Here is a 19994-nt window from a genome sequence, read left to right as displayed (position 1 = left end):
CCAGGCTGATCTTGAACTCCTGACCTCAGGTGATTACCTGCCTCAGTCTACCAAAGTGTTGGAATTACAGGTGCGAGCCATGGCGCCCAGCTCAGAATTACCTCTTATATAATATACAGTATGAGTAGGAATTTAACTTGATCCTCCCCGCCCCCAGTGATTAATCAGTTGTCCCAGAATCATTTTTTAATAGATTTTCCTTCCCTTTCTGACTTCTGTTGTACATTATATTTCCTTCTCATGTAAATCTGCTTTGAGGCTCTGAGCTATTCCATTGGTCTGTCTCTGAATTGGAACCACATCATGTAAATTATTAGTATTTTATAACAAGTGTTGATTTTTGGTGTCATTTCCTTATCTCATTTTTTGCTCTTGTAAACGTTATTTTGCGTATTCTTGGCTTTGTTTTGTTTCATACAAATATTACCGTCAGCATGCCACCCTGCTTTTGATTGGAATTGCACTGAATTTACTGATTTATTTGGAGACAGCTGAGACTTGAAATATTGATTCTTCCCATACATGAACATGGTTTAAATCTCAAGTATTTTTCTTTTTTAAAAATTGAGGCCTTTTACATCCTTTGTTCATTTTTTTCTCGAGGTATATCATAGTCTAGTATTTATGTATTTCTAAATAATGTACTGATATTGTTCGTTCTTTCTTTTTTTTTGAGACGGAGTTTCGCTCTTATTGCCCAAGCTGGTGTGCAATGGCGTGATCTCGGCTACTGCAGCCTCTGCCTCCTGGGTTCAAGTGATTCTCCTACCTCAGACTACCAAGCAGCTGGCATTATAGGCACGCGCCACAATGCCCGGCTAGTTTTTTGTATTTTTGGTAGAAACAGGGTTTCACGATGTTAGCCATGGCTGGTCTCGGACTCCTGACCTCAGGTGATCCGCCCGCCTCAGCCTCCCAAGGTGCTGGGATTACAGGCATAAGCCGTGCCCGGCCTCTTTCTTTCATTTTTGAGATGGAGTCTTGTTCTGTCGCCCAGGCTGGAGTGCAGTGGCATGATCTTGGCTCACTGCAACCTCCACTTCCTGGGTTCAAACAATTCTCTTGCCTCAGCCTCCTGAGTAGCTGGGGTTACAGGCGCGTGCCACCATGCCTAGCTAATTTTTGCATTTTTAGTGGAGATGAGATTTCACCATATTGGCCAGGCTGGCCTCGAAATCCTGACCTCAAGTGATCCACCTGCCTCGGCCTCCCAAAGGGCTGGGATTACAGGAATGAGCCCCTGTGGCTGGCTCGATATTGTTATTTCTTGAATTTTACATATTATCTATAATTGTGGTGGATGAAGACCTAGGTCCTAGCTGAAGATGAAGATCTAGATCCTAATTGTGATTCTGGGTATATGTTTTCTTCAGATTTGAAGGCTTTGTTTTATTGCCTATGACATGATCAGTTCTTTTCCTTTCTGTCCCCTCCCATGGCTTTCAAAGTTTCAAGCCTGCAGAAAAACTGTAAGAACGATACAATGAAAACCCTTGTATATTCTTTACCTAGATTTACCAGTTGTGAGTATCTTACAGCATTGCTTTGTCTTCATAGAGATACAAACTTTTTTCTTTTGCTGAACTATATTTGAGAGTAAATTAGACACTATGATAACTTACCCTTAAATACCTCAATAGATATCTCTGAAGAACAGAGATATTCTCCTGCGTAATCTCAATGTACTTTTCATCCTCAGGAAATTTAACACTGATATAATACTAATATGTAAATACATTCTGTCTATATTCAAATGTTGCCAGTTGTCTAAATAATATCCTTTATAGATGTATTGTTTTTTGCTTTTTAATCCAGAATCCAATCAAGGATCACATATTGCATTTATTGTTATTATTTTTTTGAGACAGGGTCTCACTCTGTCACCCAGGCTGGAGTACAGTAGGCATATTCATAGCTCACTGCAGCCTCAACCTCCAGGGCTCAAGTGATCCTCTTACCTCACCCTCTCCGACAGCTGAGACTACAGGCATTACAGGCTATCATGCCTGGCTAATTTTATTTTTTTGTAGAGATGAGATCTCACTATGTTGCCCTTGCTGGTCTCCAACTCCTGAGCTCAAGCGATATTCCCACACTGGCCTCCCAAAGTGCTGGGATTACAGGCATGAGCCAATGTGCCTGGCCCACATTGCATTTAATAATCATGTTTCTCATTCCTTTCTAATGTGGTTCTTTTTTTCTCTTTCTGGAAGTTTTTTAGGATCATCTTTTTATCCTTGGTATGCTGAAATTTTGTAACTATATATATATTTTTAGTTTCTAACAACTCTTTTTCTGATTGATCATTTTTAATAGCTTTCTATTTCTGTTTTGAATCTACTGTTGTTATTTCTTTGAGAATATTATGGCTTCCATTGGACTGTTTCTGTAGTTTTCATTATTCTGAGTTAACCTTTTGTTTTGATTTGAAGTATCTTTCATATTTAATGTCTTTTTCCAAGTGTTGGTTCTTTTGCAGGCTCACATTTAAGAGGCACTAGGCTGGGTGTGGCAGCTCATGCCTATAATCTCAGTGCTTTGGGAGGCCAAGACGGGTGGATCACTTGAGGCCAGGAATTTGAGACCAGCCTGGCCAACATGGTGAAACCTTGTCTCTACTAAAACTACAAAAATTAGCTGGGCGTGGTGGTGCACATCTATAATCCCAGCTACTCAGGAGGCAGAAGCATGAGAATTGCTTGAACCCAAGAGGTGGAGGTTGCAGTGAGTTGAGATCATACCACTGCACTCCAGCCTGGGTGACAGATTGAGACTCTGTCTCAAAAGATAAAAATTAAATTAAATAGGCCGGGCGCGGTGGCTCATGCCTGTAATCCTGGCACTTTGGGAGGCCGAGGCGGGTGGATCACAAGGTCAGGAGATGGAGACCATCTTGGCTAACACGGTGAAACCCCGTCTCTACTAAAAATACAAAAAAATTAGCCAGGCGTGGTGGCGGATGCCTGTAGTCCCAGCTACTCAGGGGACTGAGGCAGGAGAATGGCATGAACCCGGGAGGCGGAGCTTGCAGTGAGTAGAGATTGTGCCACTGCACTCCAGCCTGGGCGACAGATCAAGACTCCATCTCAAAAAAAAAAAAAAAATTAAATAAAAGCGAAGCAGTATAAAAAGCTATTGAAAGACTCTAAGTGTATGGATGGGACTTAGTTCGTGGTAGCCTTCATTTTCAGGCGATTGTAGAGTCATGTACCAGCCATTTTGTTAGGGGACCTCCAGATGTGAATGTTTAGAAGTTTTTTTTTCTGGGGTTGTTCAGTTTTCGTAAAGACAGGTCTTACAGTCTCTTGCCTGGGACCTATCAGTCAGACTCTGGCAGTGGAGGAGGGGGAGGTCACCTTTTAAAAATAAAAAATATTTATTTAGAGACAGGTCTCACCTTGTCACCGAGACTGGAGTGCAGTGGCGTGATCATAGCTCACTGCATCTTCAAACCCCTGGGCTCGAGGAATCTTCCTGCCTCAGCTTCCCCAGCAGCTGGGACTACAGGCACATGCCACCAGGCCTGGCTAATTTTTAAATTTTTTGTAGAGATGGGGTCTTGCTATATTGCGCAGGCTGGTCTCCAACTCCTGGGCTCAAGTAAACTTCCTCGGCCTCTCAAAGTGCTAGGATTATAGGTGTGACCTGCCCTGGGTGTTTTTGAAGTCTTTTACTTTGTCGTTTTCTCTTTATCCTCTGCCTCTCACTCCACTATTATCCTTGGATTTCCAAAGTTCCATTTTTCTCCCCATTCATTTTCTCCTGCTGTCCTGCCACCTGGCTGAACAGTCTACTGCTGTATGGGATGTGTCCTGGGCTCTGACTACTTAAGGAATTTCAACCAGTTCTCTGTGGTCAGCCCTGTGCCTCAACCCTGTCCATCTCTAAACCTGGGTTTCAAGGTGGGAACCTCTCACAGTTATGCTGACATCAGCCTACTTTTCATCAGCATTTCCGGATTCAGGCACATGGGGTTGTATCCACCTCCACCCTGCTAAGGCAGTTTCTTTCTTTCTTTCTTTCTTTTTTTTTTTTTTTTTTGAGACAGAGTCTCGCTCTGTCACCTTGGCTGGGGTGCAGTGGCACCATCTCGGTTCACTGCAACCTCTGCCTCCCAAGTTCAAGCAATTTACCTGCCTCAGCCTCCCGAGTAGCTGGGACTACAGGCATGTGCCACCACACCCAGCTAATTTTTGTATTTTTAGTAGAGATGGGGTTTTGCTATGTTGGCCAGGCTGGTCTTGAACTCCTGATCTCAGGTGATCCATCTGCCTCGGCCTCCCAGAGTGCTGAGATTACAGGTGTGAGCCACCACGCCCGGCCAGCACTTTGTTTCTTTTCGATTTTCTAAGACTTTATTGAAATCTCTCACCTGTTACTGTCACCTCTTTTGTTTTCTCTTTAATTTCTTCATTGTTAGTTTAGTGGACTCTCAGGGTGAAGAGAAGAAAATTCTATTATTAATTTGTCATCTTTAACCAGAAATCTCACATATGTGTTCTTATATTTATTTATTTTTATTTTTAAAAATATTTTTGGTAGAGATGGAGTTTCACTATATTGGCCAGGCTGGTCTTGAACTCCTGACCTCAAGTGATCCACCTGCCTCGGCCTCCCAAAGTGCTGGGATTACAGGCATCAGCCACCGTGGCCCAGACTCTTATTTATTTATTTTTGAGACAAGGTGTCACTCTGTCACCCAGGCTGGAGAGCAGTGGTGCCCTCTAGGCTCACTACAACCTACGCCTCCTGGGTTCAAGCAATTCTCCAACCTCAGCCACCGAAGTAGGCAGGATTACAGGCACACGCCACCACACCCAGCTAATTTTTTTGTATTTTTAGTAGAGACAAGGTTTCGCTATGTTGGCCAGGCTGGTCTCGAACTCCTGACCTCAAGTGATCCACCCACCTTGGCCTCCCACAGTGCTGGGATTACAGGCATGAGCCACCATGCCCAGCCTCACATATATATGTATTTTAAATAAAGACTTTGGCATTGTGCTTTTACTGTGTAGAACTAACTTAGCAAAAAGTAATATACAATAGGCCAGGCATGGTGGCTTATGCCTATAATCCCAGCACTTTGGGAGGCCAAGGTATGTGGATCACTTGAGGTCAGGAGTTTGAGACAAGCCTGACCAACATGATGAGACGCCATCTCTACTAAAAATACAAAAATTAGCTGAGCATGGTGGCACACGCCTGTGATCCCAGCTACTCGGGAGACTGAGGCAGGAGAATTGCTTGAACCTGGGAGGCAGAGGTTGCAGTGAGCTGAAAATGTGCCACTGCACTTCAACCTGGGTGATGGAGCAAGACTCCATCAAAACAAAACAAAACAAAACAAAACACAAAAAAAAACACTGGGCATGGTGGCTCATGCCTGTAATCCTAGCACTTTGGGAGGCTGAGGCTGGTGGATCATGAGGTCAAGAGATCGAGACCATCCTGGCCAAGGTGGTGAAACCCCGTCTTTACTAAAAATACAAAAATTAGCCGGGCATGGTGGTGTGCCCCTGTAGTCCCAGCTACTCGGGAGGCTGAGGCAGGAGAATTGCTTGAACCCAGGAGGCAGAGGTTGTACTCCAGCCTGGCGACAGAGCAAGACTCCATCTAAAAAAAAAAAGTAGTAGTTCCAAAAAGAGCAATGCAAATTTTAGTCTTTTAAAATACTTACATGGTATTGATATTTTATTTTGAGACAGGGTCTCACTCTGTGGCCCAGGCTAGAGTGCAGTGGTGCAATCTCACTGCAAGCCTCACTGCAGTCTCAACCTCCCAGGCTCAAGTGAGCCTCCTGAGTCTATAAGCATATATCCCCATGTTCAGCTATTTTTTTTTAAGACAGGGGTCTCTCTTTGTCCCCCAGGTTAGAGTGCAGTGGCACGATCATAGCTCACTGTAGCTTTGAACTCTTGAGCTTTCAGGCTCAAGCAGTCCTTCCACCTCAGCCTCCCAAAGTGCTAGGATTACAGGCATGAGCCACCGAGCCCAGCTTTTGTTTTGTTTTTGTTTTTGTTTTTGAAGAGATGAGGTCTCGCTCTGTTCCCTAGGCTGGTCTCCAGCTCCTAGCCTCAAGTGATCCTCTGTCCTCAGCCTCCCAAAGTGTTGGGATTATGGGTGTGAGCCACCGCATCCAGCTTTATTTATTTTGAAATAATATCAAATGCACAGAAACCATTCCAGAAATTGAGAATTGTCCCTTTCCCTTTACACTGAATCACCAGTTCTCTATTGACCTTTCTCTTTCATGACATTGGCATTTTTGAAGGCTATAGGCAGTTATTTTGTAGACTGTACCTCAGTTGATAGAATAACGTTTAATTTTGTGGTGTAATTTTTTTTGTTTTTCCTTGTAGCTTTTAGGAGAGTATGAGTCCCTTGGAAAAGAACACAGGAGAGTAAAGGTAAGGGGTAATGGTTCATGTTCTAGATTTCATGCAGAGGCAGAAACATTGGATTGGGAATCAAGGGATCTGACTCTTCTCCTCCTTGAACCCCTTCCTGAACCTCCGTAGCTGTTGGAACTGGAACCTTGCTTATCCTGTTTCAGTATCCTTATTTTCAAATACCTGCCCCATTTAACTCACAAGTTTGTTAGATTCATTAATCTAACAAATATTTATTGAATGGCTCTTGCATTTGAAATGAAATTGTTCAAAAGAGTATAAGGTACCATACAGATGCAAATTATTATTTAATACTGTTTGTTTGTTTTGTGACACCCAGGTTGGAGTGCAATGGTGCGATCTTGGCTCACCACAACCTCTGCCTCCTGGGTTCAAGAGATTCTTCTGCCTTAGCCTCCTGAGTAGCTGGGATTACAGGTGTGCGCCCCCACGCCCAGCTAATTTTTATATTTTTAGTAGAGACGGGATTTCACCATGTTGGCCAGGCTGGTCTCCATTTCCTGACCTCAAGTGTTCCACCCGTGTCAGCCTCCCTGAGTGCTGGGATTACGGTCATGAGCCACTGCACCTAGCCATTTAATACTGATTAAATATCAAGCTTTGATTTTCACTGCATTAGCTTTTGGTAGGGTTGAGTTTATCAATTATGTTTGAATTCTTTTTGAAAGCTCTGTTTGGAGACTACATATTTGCATTCAGTAAAACCCTTTGACGATGGTGTAAGTGGGGCCCAAGTATTTCTGTTGCATAGAATGGAGGGTTGTGGTTATTGAAGCTCAGCAAAAAGGCCTGCATAGCTTGGCTGCCAAACCATTCTGAGGGTTCGGGAGCAGATCCCATGATATCTAAATCTCATTGAAAATATTTGTTTTACCATCCTTCTGAGGTTTTAGTCAAGTTATTTTAACACTGATTCGTTTCTAATTAAGCAAAGTATAAAGGGCTGTATCTGTCACCCAGGGGACTTACACAGAGGGACTTGTGTAGGCTGGTGCTTTGCTCTCATTTGTTTTCCTTGAACTGTTGGTCCTGGATGTATGGTTGATGCCATACTTGCTGAGTATGGTTTGTAGCTAGTTGGTTTACCCTTAGATTCATTTTCCTTTATGCATTTTAAAATAATACATCTGAATATTCCTCTTCAGTTATCTGAATTTCTCCTTTATTTCCATAGGATGCATTAAATACAACTGAGAACAAATTGCTTGATGCATATACTCAGATTTCTGATTTGAAAAGGTAAAATGTATGAACTTACTAATGTACACATACCTCATTTGTTCTTTTATGTGTCTGTATTGAACATGAAGAGAAAGAAGTTTTTCTTGAGGATTTTTAAGCAGTTTGAGAACTAGTTTTGTCTTAATTTTCCCTTGACATGGACATACATTTCATTTTAGCCAAACAAGATTTCTTCTCTCTCTCTTTTTTATTTTTTTTTTTAAAGAAACAGGGTCTCACTATGTTGCCTAGGTTGGCTGTGAATTCCTGGGCTCAAGCAATCTTCCTGCCTTGGCTTCTTGAATAGTTGGGACTACAGGCGCTCATCATCATGCCTGGCTGATTTTTTGTTGTTGTTGTTGTTGATACAGAGTCTTACTCTGTCACCCAGGCTGGAGTGCAGTGGCACAATCTTGGCTTACTGCAACCTCCTCCTCTTGGATTCAAGCAATTCTCCTGCCTCAGCCTCCCGAGTAGCTGGGACTACAGGAGTGCACCACCACACCCAGCTAATTTTTTGTATTTTTGGTAGAGACAGGGTTTCGCCATGTTGGCCAGGCTGGTCTTGAACTCCTGACCTCAAGTGATCCACCTACCTTGACTTGCCAAAGTGCTGGGATTACAGGCATAAGCCACGGAGCCCGGCAAGCCTGGCTGATTTTTAAGAACTTTTTTTAGAAGTAGGATCTTGCTACATTGCCCTGGCTGGTCTCAAATCTCGACCTCAAGTGATCCTCTCGCCTCATCCACAAAAAGTGCTGGGATTACAGGCATGCGCTACTGCACCTGGCTTCAAACAAGATGTTTTAAGTAATTAAAATGTATTGGTGGTTGTGCCACAGAGGTGGATATTTTCCCAAACATTATGTATTTTCTCAGCATAGGTTAAAATCCAAATGATACTTAACCACTGGAAAGAACTTTCAGAAGCAGCCTAGTTCACAGAATTATTTTTTGTGCTTCAAAAAGAAAACAGCATTAACACCAAAATTATGGTCATCTACTTTCAGAAAGACCTGGTTGGAGACTGTATTAATGATCTGATTTGTTTAATTAGGTAGGGACAGAATCGTAAATGATATCCATTGCAAATGATTAGAAATATCCAAACTGGGCTGCGTGCAGTGGCTCACGCCTGTAATCTCAGCACTTTGGGAGGCTGAGGTAGGAAGATTACCTGAGGTCAGGAGTTTAAGACCAGCCTGGCTAACATGGCAAAACCCTGTCTCTACTAAAAATACAAAAATTAGCTGGGCATGGTGGTGCATACCTGTAATCCCTGCTACTCAGGAGGGTGAGGCAGGAGAATCGCTTGAACTCTGGGGATGGAGGTTTCAGTGAGCCGAGATCATGCCGCTGCACTCCAGCCTGGGTGACAGAGCAAGACTGTCCCCGCCCCCCCAAAAAAAATGAAAGACAGAAAAGAGAAATATTTAAACTAGTTCAAGAGCAAATTTTACGTTTGTATTTGGATATAAGTAATGTCCCTTATTTAGACATTTTACTGCAGTCTTAAGGAGTTCTCATAGAGAAGAACAGAAATGCTGTCTAGGTTTCTCATCTGCCTCTCTTCTGTGATTCATTCAGTTCTAGTGATAGCTTTCTTATCAGATTGTTAGAAAACATCAGTCTTGTTAGGGCTATTATTTCTTGTTAGGGCTATTATTTCTCAAACCTTCCTTGCATCAAAGTAGGTAAAAATTCGAGTTTGAAAGATAAGATGAAGTCATACACAGAGCTTAAAAGAACAAGCCAGGAATGGCGGTGTGCACCTGTACTCCCAGCTGCTTGGGAGACTGAGGCAGGAGCATCTCTTAAGCACAGGGGTTTGAGGCTGCAGCAAGCAATGATCATGCTAGTGCACTCCAGCCTGGGTGACGGAGCGAGACCTCATCTCTTAAAGGGGGGAAAAAAGAACAGCATGAATGCCAGGATATCTTTAAGATAGTCAGTTGGCCAGAGTAGTTATTTCCTGTTGGTAAACTTGAAAATAGGCTTTTATTTTGAACATAGCACAAATCAGATGAAATACCTATAGGTTGTTTGCAATATTTTAGCCTTGGCCTCTTTTAAAAATTAGAAAGGTTTTTTTTTTTTGAAATTTTTTTTGTAAAAGTTCTATTTTTGGAAGTTAAGCCTGCTTCCTCGTTTGTGAAAGTGTTACCTATTGTATGCATGGTTATATACATATTAGGATTAAACACATTAGAATGCAGTTTATTTGACAATTTTATTTTTATTTATAAATGTTATGTTTTGATCTGTAGTCAAATTTATATAACTTGCAATATTAAGTCCATTTGTTCTCTTTTTATTCAGTTGTATGGGAAATGTTGCTTTGTAGAGTTTTAATGTATTTGTTTTTCTGTTTTTCTATTTATATTGACTGATTTTTGTTTAGCTTTTATTTTTTTTTGAGACAAAGTCTTGCTCTGCTGCCCAGGCTGGAGTAAAGTGGCATGATAACGGCTCACTGCAACCTCCATCTCCCGGGTTCAAGCCTATTCTCCTGCCTCAGTCTCTTGAGTAGCTGGGATTACAGGCTCATGCCACCACACCTGGCTGATTTTTGTATTTTTAGTAGAGATGGGGGTTTCACCATGCTGGCCAGGCTGGTCTCGAACTCCTGACATCAGATGATCCACCCACCTCGGCCTCCCAAAGTGCTGGGATTACAGGCGTGAGCCACTGCACCTGGCTTATTTAGCTTTTTAAATAATGGCGATGTTTTACTATGAAAAAGGTTTATGGACTTGCAACTCTTCTTTTTTTGAGACAGAGTCTCACTCTGTCGCCAGGCTGGCGCTATCTCGGCTCACTGCAACCTCCACCTCCCGGGTTCAAGTGATTCTCCTGCCTCAGCCCCCCGAGTAGCTGGGACTACAGGTGCACACCACCATGCCCAGCTAATTTTTGTATTTTTAGTAGAGACGGGGTTTCACCATATTGACCAGGATGTTCTCCATGTCTTGACCTTGTGATCCACCTGCCTCCGCTTCCCAAAGTGCTGGGATTACAGGGGTGAGCCACCATTCCCGTCCATGGACTTGCAACTCTTTTACCACCCATTTTTTAGGAGGGTCTGTTAAATAAACTGTGGTTGAGCTGTATTTTACATTTGTTGAAATGTACTTAATTTATCTTTATTGCTTTTGAATTAGAATGATTTCAAAACTTGAAGCTCAGGTCAAGCAAGTAGAACATGAAAATATGTTAAGCCTTCGTCATAATTCTAGAATTCACGTGAGACCCTCGCGTGCCAAGTAAGTTATTTCGTTTACTCTCTGTAAAGCTAGAAATAGGTGCATGCTTTTATGAAGATGAGAAACTCATCTGTTTAAATCATAAGAAAGTCCGGGTTAAATGTCATTACAGAACTTAAATGTGTTAGATTAATTACTGAACATTGTAAACCCTCTTATGCAGAGGCATTTGCTATAATGAGGAAATATAGTAGGATCAAATTGGGATCCTTGGAATGTATTTTGTTCTTTGCCCAGCTGTGTGACCTTAGGCAAGTCACTTACCTTTTTTGGAATTCATTTTTCTTATCTGTAAAAATAAGGACAAGGGGCTAGAACATCTCAAAAGGTCTTTTAGCCCTAAAATTTCAGACATTTTATTCCTATGTTAATGGAAGGAACTATGAAGATGGATCTTCATTAGGTTGTATGGGTTTTCTTTCTAGTTTTTTTAGTTCTTTCAGAATTAGCTTGGCTATAATCTCAGCATTGTCTTGGTGATATCCTTACAGAATTCATTATTTTTATATTAGAACTGGCTTTTATTATGATTTTGGTGTAAATAAAGAATATTAATAAGTAAATAATAACTTTATAATGACATTTATTAGAAAAATGATTTTAAATTGTAATTTGTGACCCAAGTTGTAATTGTCAAATGAGGAGCTTTTTCTAGGGCCGGGCACAGTGGTTCATGTCTGTAATTCCAGCATTTTGGAAAGCCAAGGAGGGAGGATCGCTAGAGCCCAGGAGTTTGAGACCAGTCTGGGCAACGTGGCGAGAGCCCATCTCTATAAAATAAAATAAATTTTAAGAGAAGCTTTTTCTAGGTCTTTGTTAATTAATCTTAGTAGAACATAGCAAATTCTTTTTTTTTTTTTTTTTTTCCCAAAGAAAAGATGTAAGTAACATTGAACATTTGAGAGAGAAAAAAGAGAGAGCTTTGGGTTGGGGACCAGGGAAGGCCTTTCTTTAGAGGAGGCTCATAAGCAGAGGAGTCACCTGTGCATAGAGTTGCTGGAGCAGGAGGTGTGGGGTGACGGATAAGCAGGGTGGGGTGTCTGGGAGGTGGTCCATGCAGAGAAATTGCCTTGCTAAGTTCTCAGGTAGGAAAGAGCTTAGCATATTTGAAGAGCCTAAGGGAGGTTAGTGTGGCCTGAATATTTCCAGCAAGAGGCAAAGTTGCCCTAGATGAAATCAGAGATTGACCATTTATAGCTTTCTAAGCCGTGATTAAGAGTTGGATCTTGGCTGGGCGCGGTGGCTCACGCCTGTAATCCCAGCAGTTTGGGAGGCCAAGGTGGGCAGATCACAAGGTCAGGAGATCGAGACCATCCTGGCTAACACGATGAAACCCCGTCTCTACTAAAAAATACAAAAAAAATTAGCTGGGCACGGTGGCTGGCGCCTGTAGTCCCAACTACTCAGGAGGCTGAAGCAGGAGGATGGCGTGAACCCAGGAGGCAGAGCTTGCAGTGAGCCGAGATCGCGCCACTGCACTCCAGCCTGGGAGACACAGAGCAAGACTCCGTCTCGGAAAAAAAAAAAGAGTTGGATCTTGCCCTAAGTCCATTGGGAAGCCTTTGAAGGTTTTTATGTGGTAAAATGATGTTATCTAATTTTTATTAATGTACCTGCCATGAGAAGATGGAGAAGGAAAGAATAGTTAGGCTGGTGCAGTGCTAGGAGAGAGATGGTGTTAGCTAGGTGGTGGTCACAGAAATAGACAATAGAGACTCTTCGGGAGAGATTCTAGAGGTAGGATCTATAGGATATGGTTGTGAATTGGATGGCAAGGTAAGAAAGGAAGGTGTTGGAATAATTCCTTGGTTTCTGTCTCAAACAACTAAAGGTACCTAGTTCATGTGTTGAACTTAGGGAAGAGATCAGAATTTCCATCTTGAATATTTTTGTTTGAGATTCATATCAATTCTAAGTGGAAATCAAATAGGCAATTATAAATGAGTTTGGAGCTCAAAAATAAGGTTTTAGGATGGGGTGATAAATTTTGGAGTCATGCCAGGTGTGGTGGCTCATGCCTGTAATCCCAGCACTTTGGGAGGCCGAGGTGGGTGGATCACGAGGTCAGGAGATCAAGACCATTCTGGCTAACACGGTGAAGCCCCGTCTCTACTAAAAATACAAAAAATTAGCCGGGCGTGGTGGCGGGCGCCTGTAGTCCCAGCTACTCGGGAGACTGAGGCAGGAGAATGGCATGAACCCGGGAGGCGGAGCTTGCAGTGAGCCAAGATCGCGCTCCTGCACTCCAGCCTGGGCAACTGAGCAAGACTCCGTCTCAAAAAAAAAAAAAAAAATTGGAGTCGTCTCTTTCTAGATGGTGTGTAAAGTTGTAGAATGGATGCAAACTGAGTGTGTTTAGTGAGACGTAGGCCTGGGGCAAGAACTCTTGACACTGGTGTTGGCTAGAGAGAGCTGGCAAAGGAACCCAAGAAAGTGCTGCCAAAAAGCTAGAGGAAAACAAGCAGCCACCAGTATTGAGTGCAAAACCCAACCTGTGTTTTCCCTGTGCACTCACACCAGCACAACAACAATAGACTCAGAAGACTTTTGTGACCCAGAATGTATGACATTTCTCCTCACCAGCAAGTGAGCAATCAGTTCTTCATGGGACCTAGCTGGGTAGCCTCCCATTCATCTCTGATACTGTCTACCCAGAGATAGGGTCAGATACCGTAAGCTGAGGGCTCAGTCCCCAAGACCATTCCCGTTTCAGACACCATTTGCAAGTCCAGGCCTCCACAATGTCTAACCAACTGGCTTCAAGTTGAGTTTCCCACAGCCCTCTCTTTGGGTTTGATTAATTTGCCAGAGTGGCTTATAGAACCCAGAAAAACATGTTTACCAATTTATTACAGATGATATTTTAAAGGATACAAATAAACAGCCAGTTGACGAGATACAGAGTAAGGTCTGGAAGGATCTCCAGTCCAGGAGTTTCTTTCCCAGTAGAGCTGGGGTGTGACGCCCCCTCAGTGCGTGGATGAGCTCTTGTTCAGCTCTCCAGAAGCTCTGGAGCCCTGTCCTCTTGGGCATTTTATGGAGGCTTCATTGGATAGGCCTAATTGAAGCTTGGACAACTGTGTTGAAATGTGATTGGACAGAAAGGATGTGATCTAAACCCAGCAAGGCCTGTCTGTTCAGATCCTTCTTGGCCTCTTTGTGCAGCATTCCTTCCTCCAGAGGATGAGGCAGGACCCTCTCTGATTCGAGTGAGAGTCTTATGACCCATAATCAGATTAGAGTCCTACCCTGGTAAGGTAAAAGGAAGACAGGAGAAGGTTAGAGATTCTGTTGACTGCAACAAGGGCTATGAAAGTTATGAGTCAGGAATTGTGAATGGAAACTGATGTATAGCATATGTCATAATCTCACATTGCTGCTTGAGAGATCAAGGTGAAGACTGCAAGGTCTTTGCAAGCTGGAGGCTAATGCTTAGTTAACAGTCTGGATAGAGTGATAGCAGTAGAAGCACAGAGTGTACTTGAGTGAATGCAGGCGGGGTGTGGTGGCTCACGCCTTTAATCCCAGCACTTTGGGAGGCCAAGGCAGGTGGATCACTTGAGGTCAGGAGTTCGAGACCAGCCTGGCCAACATGGCAAAACTCCATCTCTACTAAAAATACAAAAATAAGCCAGGCGTAGTGGTGCAGGCCTGTAATCCCAGCTACTCGGGAGGCTGAGGAATCTCTTGAACCTGGGAGGCGGAGGTTGCAGTGAGCCGAGATCTCACCACTGCACTCCAGCCTGGGTGACAGAGCACTGCTCTGTCTCAAAAAAAAAAATAGTGAATGAAAACCTGAAAGTCTAACAGCTGAAATATGGAAAATACTGTCATACACTCAAGCATGACACTGCATCATGACAGTGCAGGTGGCAGAGCCCGAGTTGGCAGACCCCAGCCTGTGGGGCCACATCTGGCTGAACTACCTGTTTTTGTGAGACTCCTGAGTAAAGAATGGTTTCTACATTCTTACATATTTGGGAAAAAAGAATATTTCATGACACATGAAAATTGTATGACGAACTGGGCGTGGTGGCCCACACCTGTAATCCCAGCATTTTGGGAGGCCAAGGTGGGTGGATCACCTGAGGTCAGGAGTTCAAGACCAGCCTGGCCAACATGGCAAAACCCCATCTCTATTAAAAATACAAAAATTAGCCGGGTATGGTGGCACGTGCCTGTATACAGTCCCAGTTACTCAGGAGGCTGAGGCAGGAGAATCGCTTGAACCTGGAAGGCGGAGGTTCCAGTGAGCCAGGATTGCGCCACCGCATTCCAGCCTGGGTGAGAAAGCGAGAGTATGTCTCAAAAAAAAAAAAAGAAAGAAAATTGTATAACATTCAAATTTTAGTGTCCACAAATAAAATTTTCATGGAATACAAGCTTATTCACTTACATATCATCTACGGCAGCTTTTGTGCAACAGCAAAGTGGAGTAGTTGCAACAGACACTGGCCCGTAAAACTTCAAGTGTTTACTATCTGGCCCTTTACAGAGAGAATTTGCTGATCCTCAGGTAGATGGTCAACGTGGATTAATCTTAAGGACATAATATGGAACAACAAAAAACTAGTTGCAGAAGAAATAGGATACTATTTATATTGACTTTAGCATGTGAAGCAATTTTGTATTTCTTATGGGTTAATGCAAATGTAGTAAAAGTATGAAAACATGCATGGGAATGCTGAACACAAATTTAGTATAAATGGTTGCTTTTGGGAGGGAACGAATGAGATTGGAGAGGTGCACAGGGGCTTTAGTTGTCTTTATAGTGTTCTACTCTTAATTTAAAGAATATATAACCAAGATTTATAAAGCTGGATGGTTGGCATGAGTATTACCTGTATGTCTAGGTGTGCTTGAGATATATATATAATATATATTTTTTGTTGGTTTGTTTTGAGATGGAGTCTTGCTCTGTCACCCAGGCTGGAGTGCAGTGCCACAATCTCAGCTCACTGTAACCTCTGCTTCCCATGTTCAAGCGATTCTCCTGCCTCAGCCTCCCAAATAGCTGGGATTACAGGTGCCCACTGCCATGCCTGGTTAATTTTTGTATTTTTAGTAGAGATGGGGTTTTGCCTTGTCGGCTAGGCTGGTCTCAAACTCCTGACCTCAAGTGATCCGCCCACCTCAGCCTCCCAAAGTGCTGGGATTATAGGCGTGAGCCACAGTTCCTGGCTGATATTTTATTTTTGAGACAAAGTCTTGCTCTGTCACCCAGGCTGGAGTGCAATGGCACAATCTTGGCTCACTGCAACCTTCGCCTCCTGAGTTCAAACGATTCTCCTACCTCAGCCTTCCAAGTAGCTGGTACTACAGGCACGCGCCACCATGCCTGCTAATTTTTTGTATTTTTAGTAGAGACGGGGTTTTACCTTGTTGGCCAGGCTGGTCTCGAACTCCTGACCTCAAATGATCCGCCCACCTCGGCTTCCCAAAGTGCTAGGATTACAGGCATGAGCCACTGTACGTGGCCCCGGCTGATATTCTATATTTTTAAAGTGAACAGGAATGAATAAAGGAAAAGTATCCAGAAGATGAAAGAACTCTTACAAATCAATAAGAAAAAGATAACTTTCTCAACAAAAAATGGTAAAAGAATATAACAAGCAGCGCACAGATCCCTGATGGCTAATAAAAATGAGAACATGTTAATTGTCATGAAAATGCACATTAAAACAATAAGATACAATTCACACCATCGGACAGGTTAGACTTAAAATTGAATCACTTTAACGTTTGGCAAAGATATGGAGAAACAGGAACTCTCAAAGTAATGATTGACAGTTGATACAGCTTGTCTGGAGAGTGATTTGGCAACATCCAGAGAGGTTGAAGATGTGCACCAAATCCCATAGTTCCATGTTAAGATGTTTGCCTTAGAGGAATTTTCACACGTGTTAATTTTAGCATTGTCGAAAGGCTGCATATTAAAAACCATATTTCCAGTGCCGGGAGAAAGGACAAATATATTCATACTATGGGTAAATGATTAAAATGAATAGAGCTTATATGTACTAACACAAATAAATTTCAAACATAACATTGAACAGAGAAAGCATTAAAGGCCAGGTGTGGTGGCTCACGTGTACAATTTCAGCATTTTGGGAGGCCAAGGTGGGGAAATTGCTTGAGCCCCGGAGTTCAAGACCAGCCTGGGCAACATGGCAAAACCCTATCTCTACAAAAAATATAAAAAGTTAGCGGCTGGACGCAGTGGCTCACGCCTGTAATCCCAGCACTTTGGTGGGCTGAGGCAGGTGGGTCATGAGGTCAGGAGTTTGAGACCAGCCTTACCAACATGGTGAAACCCCGTCTCTACTAAAAATACAAAAAAATTAGCCAGGCATGGTGGCACGCAGCTGTAATCCCAGCTACTCACAGGGCTGAGGCAGGAGAATGGTTTGAGCCTGAGAGGCGGAGCTTGCAGTGAGCCGACATCAAGCCACTACACTCCAGCCTGGGTAACAGAGCAAGACTCTGTCTTAAAAAAAAAAATGCTGGGTGTGGTGGTTGGTGGTACGCGCCTGTAGTCCCAGCTGCTCGGGAGGCTGAGGTGGGAGAATCACTTGAGCCTGAGGGGTCAAGGCTGTACTGAGCCATGATCATACCACTGCACTTTAGCCTGGGGGACAGGGTAAAACCCTGTTTCAAAAAAAACCAAAAGACATTTAAAAATGTGTATTAATACATTATGCCTTCTGTGTAATTAAAAAAAATACAACTGTATATATAAAAATTGGTCTTATAATTAAAAAGAAATTTTGCAAGATCGGGCTGGGCGCCGTGGCTCACGCCTGTAATCCCAGCACTTTGGGAGGCCAAGGTGGGCAGATCACTTAAGGTTAGGAGTTTGGCCAATATGGTGAAACCCCGTCACTTCTAAAAATACAAAAATTAGCTGGGCACAGTGGTGGGCCCCTGTAATCCCAGCTACTCTGGAGGCTGAGGCAGGAGAATTGCTTGAATCTGGTAGGCAGAGGTTGCAGTGAGCCGAGATCACGCCACTGCACTCCAGCCTGGGTGACAGAGGAAAACTCCATCTCAAGAAAAAAAAAAATTGGCAAGATCTTAGCATTTATTAAAACTGAGCATGGGTGAGTAGATGCTTGTTACAGTATTCTTTGTAATTTTCCAAGAACGTTTGAAGTCTTTTTTTTTTTTTTTTTTTTGAGACGGAGTCTCGCTCTGTTGCCCAGGCTGGAGTGCAGTGGCGCGATCTTGGCTCACTGCAAACTCCGCTTCCTGGGCTTATGCCATTCTCCTGCCTAAGCCTCCTGAGTAGCTGGGACTACAGGTGCCCATCACCACACCTGGCTAATTTTTTTTTGCATTTTTAGTAGAGACGGGGTTTCACCATGTTAGCCAGGATGATCTTGATCTCCTGACCTCGTTATCTGCCCGCCTTGGCCTCTCAAAGTGCTAGGATTATAGGCGTGAGCCACTGAGCCTGGCCCTGAAATAGTTCTTAATTTAAAAACTGGGCCGGGCGCAGTGGCTCACACCTGTAATCCCAGCACTTTGGGAGGCCAAGGCGAGTGGATCACGAGGTCAGCAGATCAAGACCATCCTGGCTAATAACATGGTGAAACCCCGTCCCTACTAAAAACACAAAAAATTAGCCAGGCGTGGTGGCGGGCGCCTGTAGTCCCAGCTACTCGGGAGGCTGAAGCAGGAGAATGGCGTGAACCCAAGAGGCAGAGCTTGCCGTGAGCCGAGATCATGCCACTGCACTCCAGCCTGGGTGACAGAGCGAGACTCTGTCTCAAAAAAAAAAAAAAAAAAGAAAACTGAGGGAAAGAGTGACCGGAGTTGAAGTGAATGTAGATAGAAGAGGCAGCTCTAACGTGTTTGGTTGTGAAAGGGGACAGAGAGAAGACAAGAGTTGTTTCATGGTTTCTGGTGTTTCTTTGAATTTGACTCAAAAGTTTCACCCGTCAACGAAGGTGGGATGGGAGGTTTGAGGAGGGTGGAAAGGGTGTGAGATAGTCATGTTTGGAGAACTGAAGCTTGCTGGTTACAGAAAGTCATGTTGCCAGGCGGTTTGGGGTGTCTGCTTGAGGTGGTGATGAGTCTGCCCAGCTGGTGGCTTTTTTCCAGCAAAGCTCAGTGGTAGGAGTTTAGACCTGAAGCGCTGCCTTTGTAGTCAGCCAGTCCTCAGATTTTGCTGCCAGTCAGGTGTGGTGAAAGGTGAAAGAGAAAGTTTCGTGAGTGTGGACTTCAGGGTAGATCAAGAGGACCTAGTCAGGCTAGGAGGGGTTGATAAGTGGAAAATGGAGAGGCCAAGGATTGTAGGTCACGTTGCTGAAGCTTGAGGGCGGAAGGCAGAATAGAGGCACAGTCTTTGGAGTATTGGTTTCTTAAGGGGAGTGTGTTCTCTGGTTTTGACAAAAGCCAGCAAGTACCCTCTGAGGTGGCTGGCTGAGGAGTAGAGGGTCACCTCACTGGAGAGAGCAGTCAGGAAGTTGCTTATGTGAGAACAGGAATAGGTATGGAGAAAACAAGGCAGGCTCTAAAGTCTGGGGAATGACTGGGGGTTAACATGATGGTGGGAACCTCAGATGAGCTGGGGGAGCAATAGTCTAGAACTGCACTGTTCAGTACAGTCCTGCCAACAGCCACTATTACTATTTAAATCAATCATGTCAACCTAAAATGAGTGACAGAGACTGACTCTCCAAAGAAATTTATTTGGAAATGTTGGGGGTTTGCAATCTGGAGTACGCATGCTGTGGTGAACCATAAGCATGTCTAAAGGGGTTGGGACACAGGAAACTTTAAAAGACAAAGGGCAGTCCACAGTCCACTAAGCTATTTTAAAACAAAGACCACTGGTTACAGGAGCATGTTGCGGGCATTAGCATTAGCTCAGTGGTGGAGACATCCCTTGTTAGGGATGTTTCCGTGTACAAGCAGCTTATTATCTGGAATACTGTGGTTCTGAGGAATTCAGAATAGTTCCCATAATCAGCATCTGTGTGAGAGGCTGCTCTTTTGTGCCTCCCAGCTCCATTTTGTGGGAGTTTGACATTAGTGACTCCATTTTGATACTGAAAACTTTCATTATTAAAATTAACATTTTATAATTGGTTCTTCA

The 19994-nt window shown here is 43.5% G+C and overlaps 1 protein-coding gene across 12 annotated transcripts in view; it reads left to right on the top strand.

The window, feature by feature from the left end:
* The window catches only part of MPHOSPH9 (M-phase phosphoprotein 9), a 92408-nt gene that overhangs the window by 56510 nt on the left and 15904 nt on the right, over positions 1-19994 (top strand). For 11 of the 12 annotated variants that reach the window (XM_054528406.1, XM_063712287.1, XM_054528408.2 and 8 more), the window contains 3 exons: positions 6360-6407; positions 7585-7649; positions 10793-10894. In XM_054528406.1, the coding sequence (XP_054384381.1) occupies positions 6360-6407; positions 7585-7649; positions 10793-10894 (215 nt within the window). The remainder of the gene's footprint in view (positions 1-6359; positions 6408-7584; positions 7650-10792; positions 10895-19994) is intronic. The other variant, XM_054528407.2, reaches the window with a different exon arrangement.

This window comes from Pongo abelii, chromosome 10 (genome assembly GCF_028885655.2).
Source record: "Pongo abelii isolate AG06213 chromosome 10, NHGRI_mPonAbe1-v2.0_pri, whole genome shotgun sequence".
In the NCBI taxonomy this organism is placed as follows: Eukaryota; Metazoa; Chordata; class Mammalia; order Primates; family Hominidae; genus Pongo; species Pongo abelii.
Note: the sequence above shows the minus strand (reverse complement) of the source record. Positions and strands in the feature narration are given on the sequence as shown.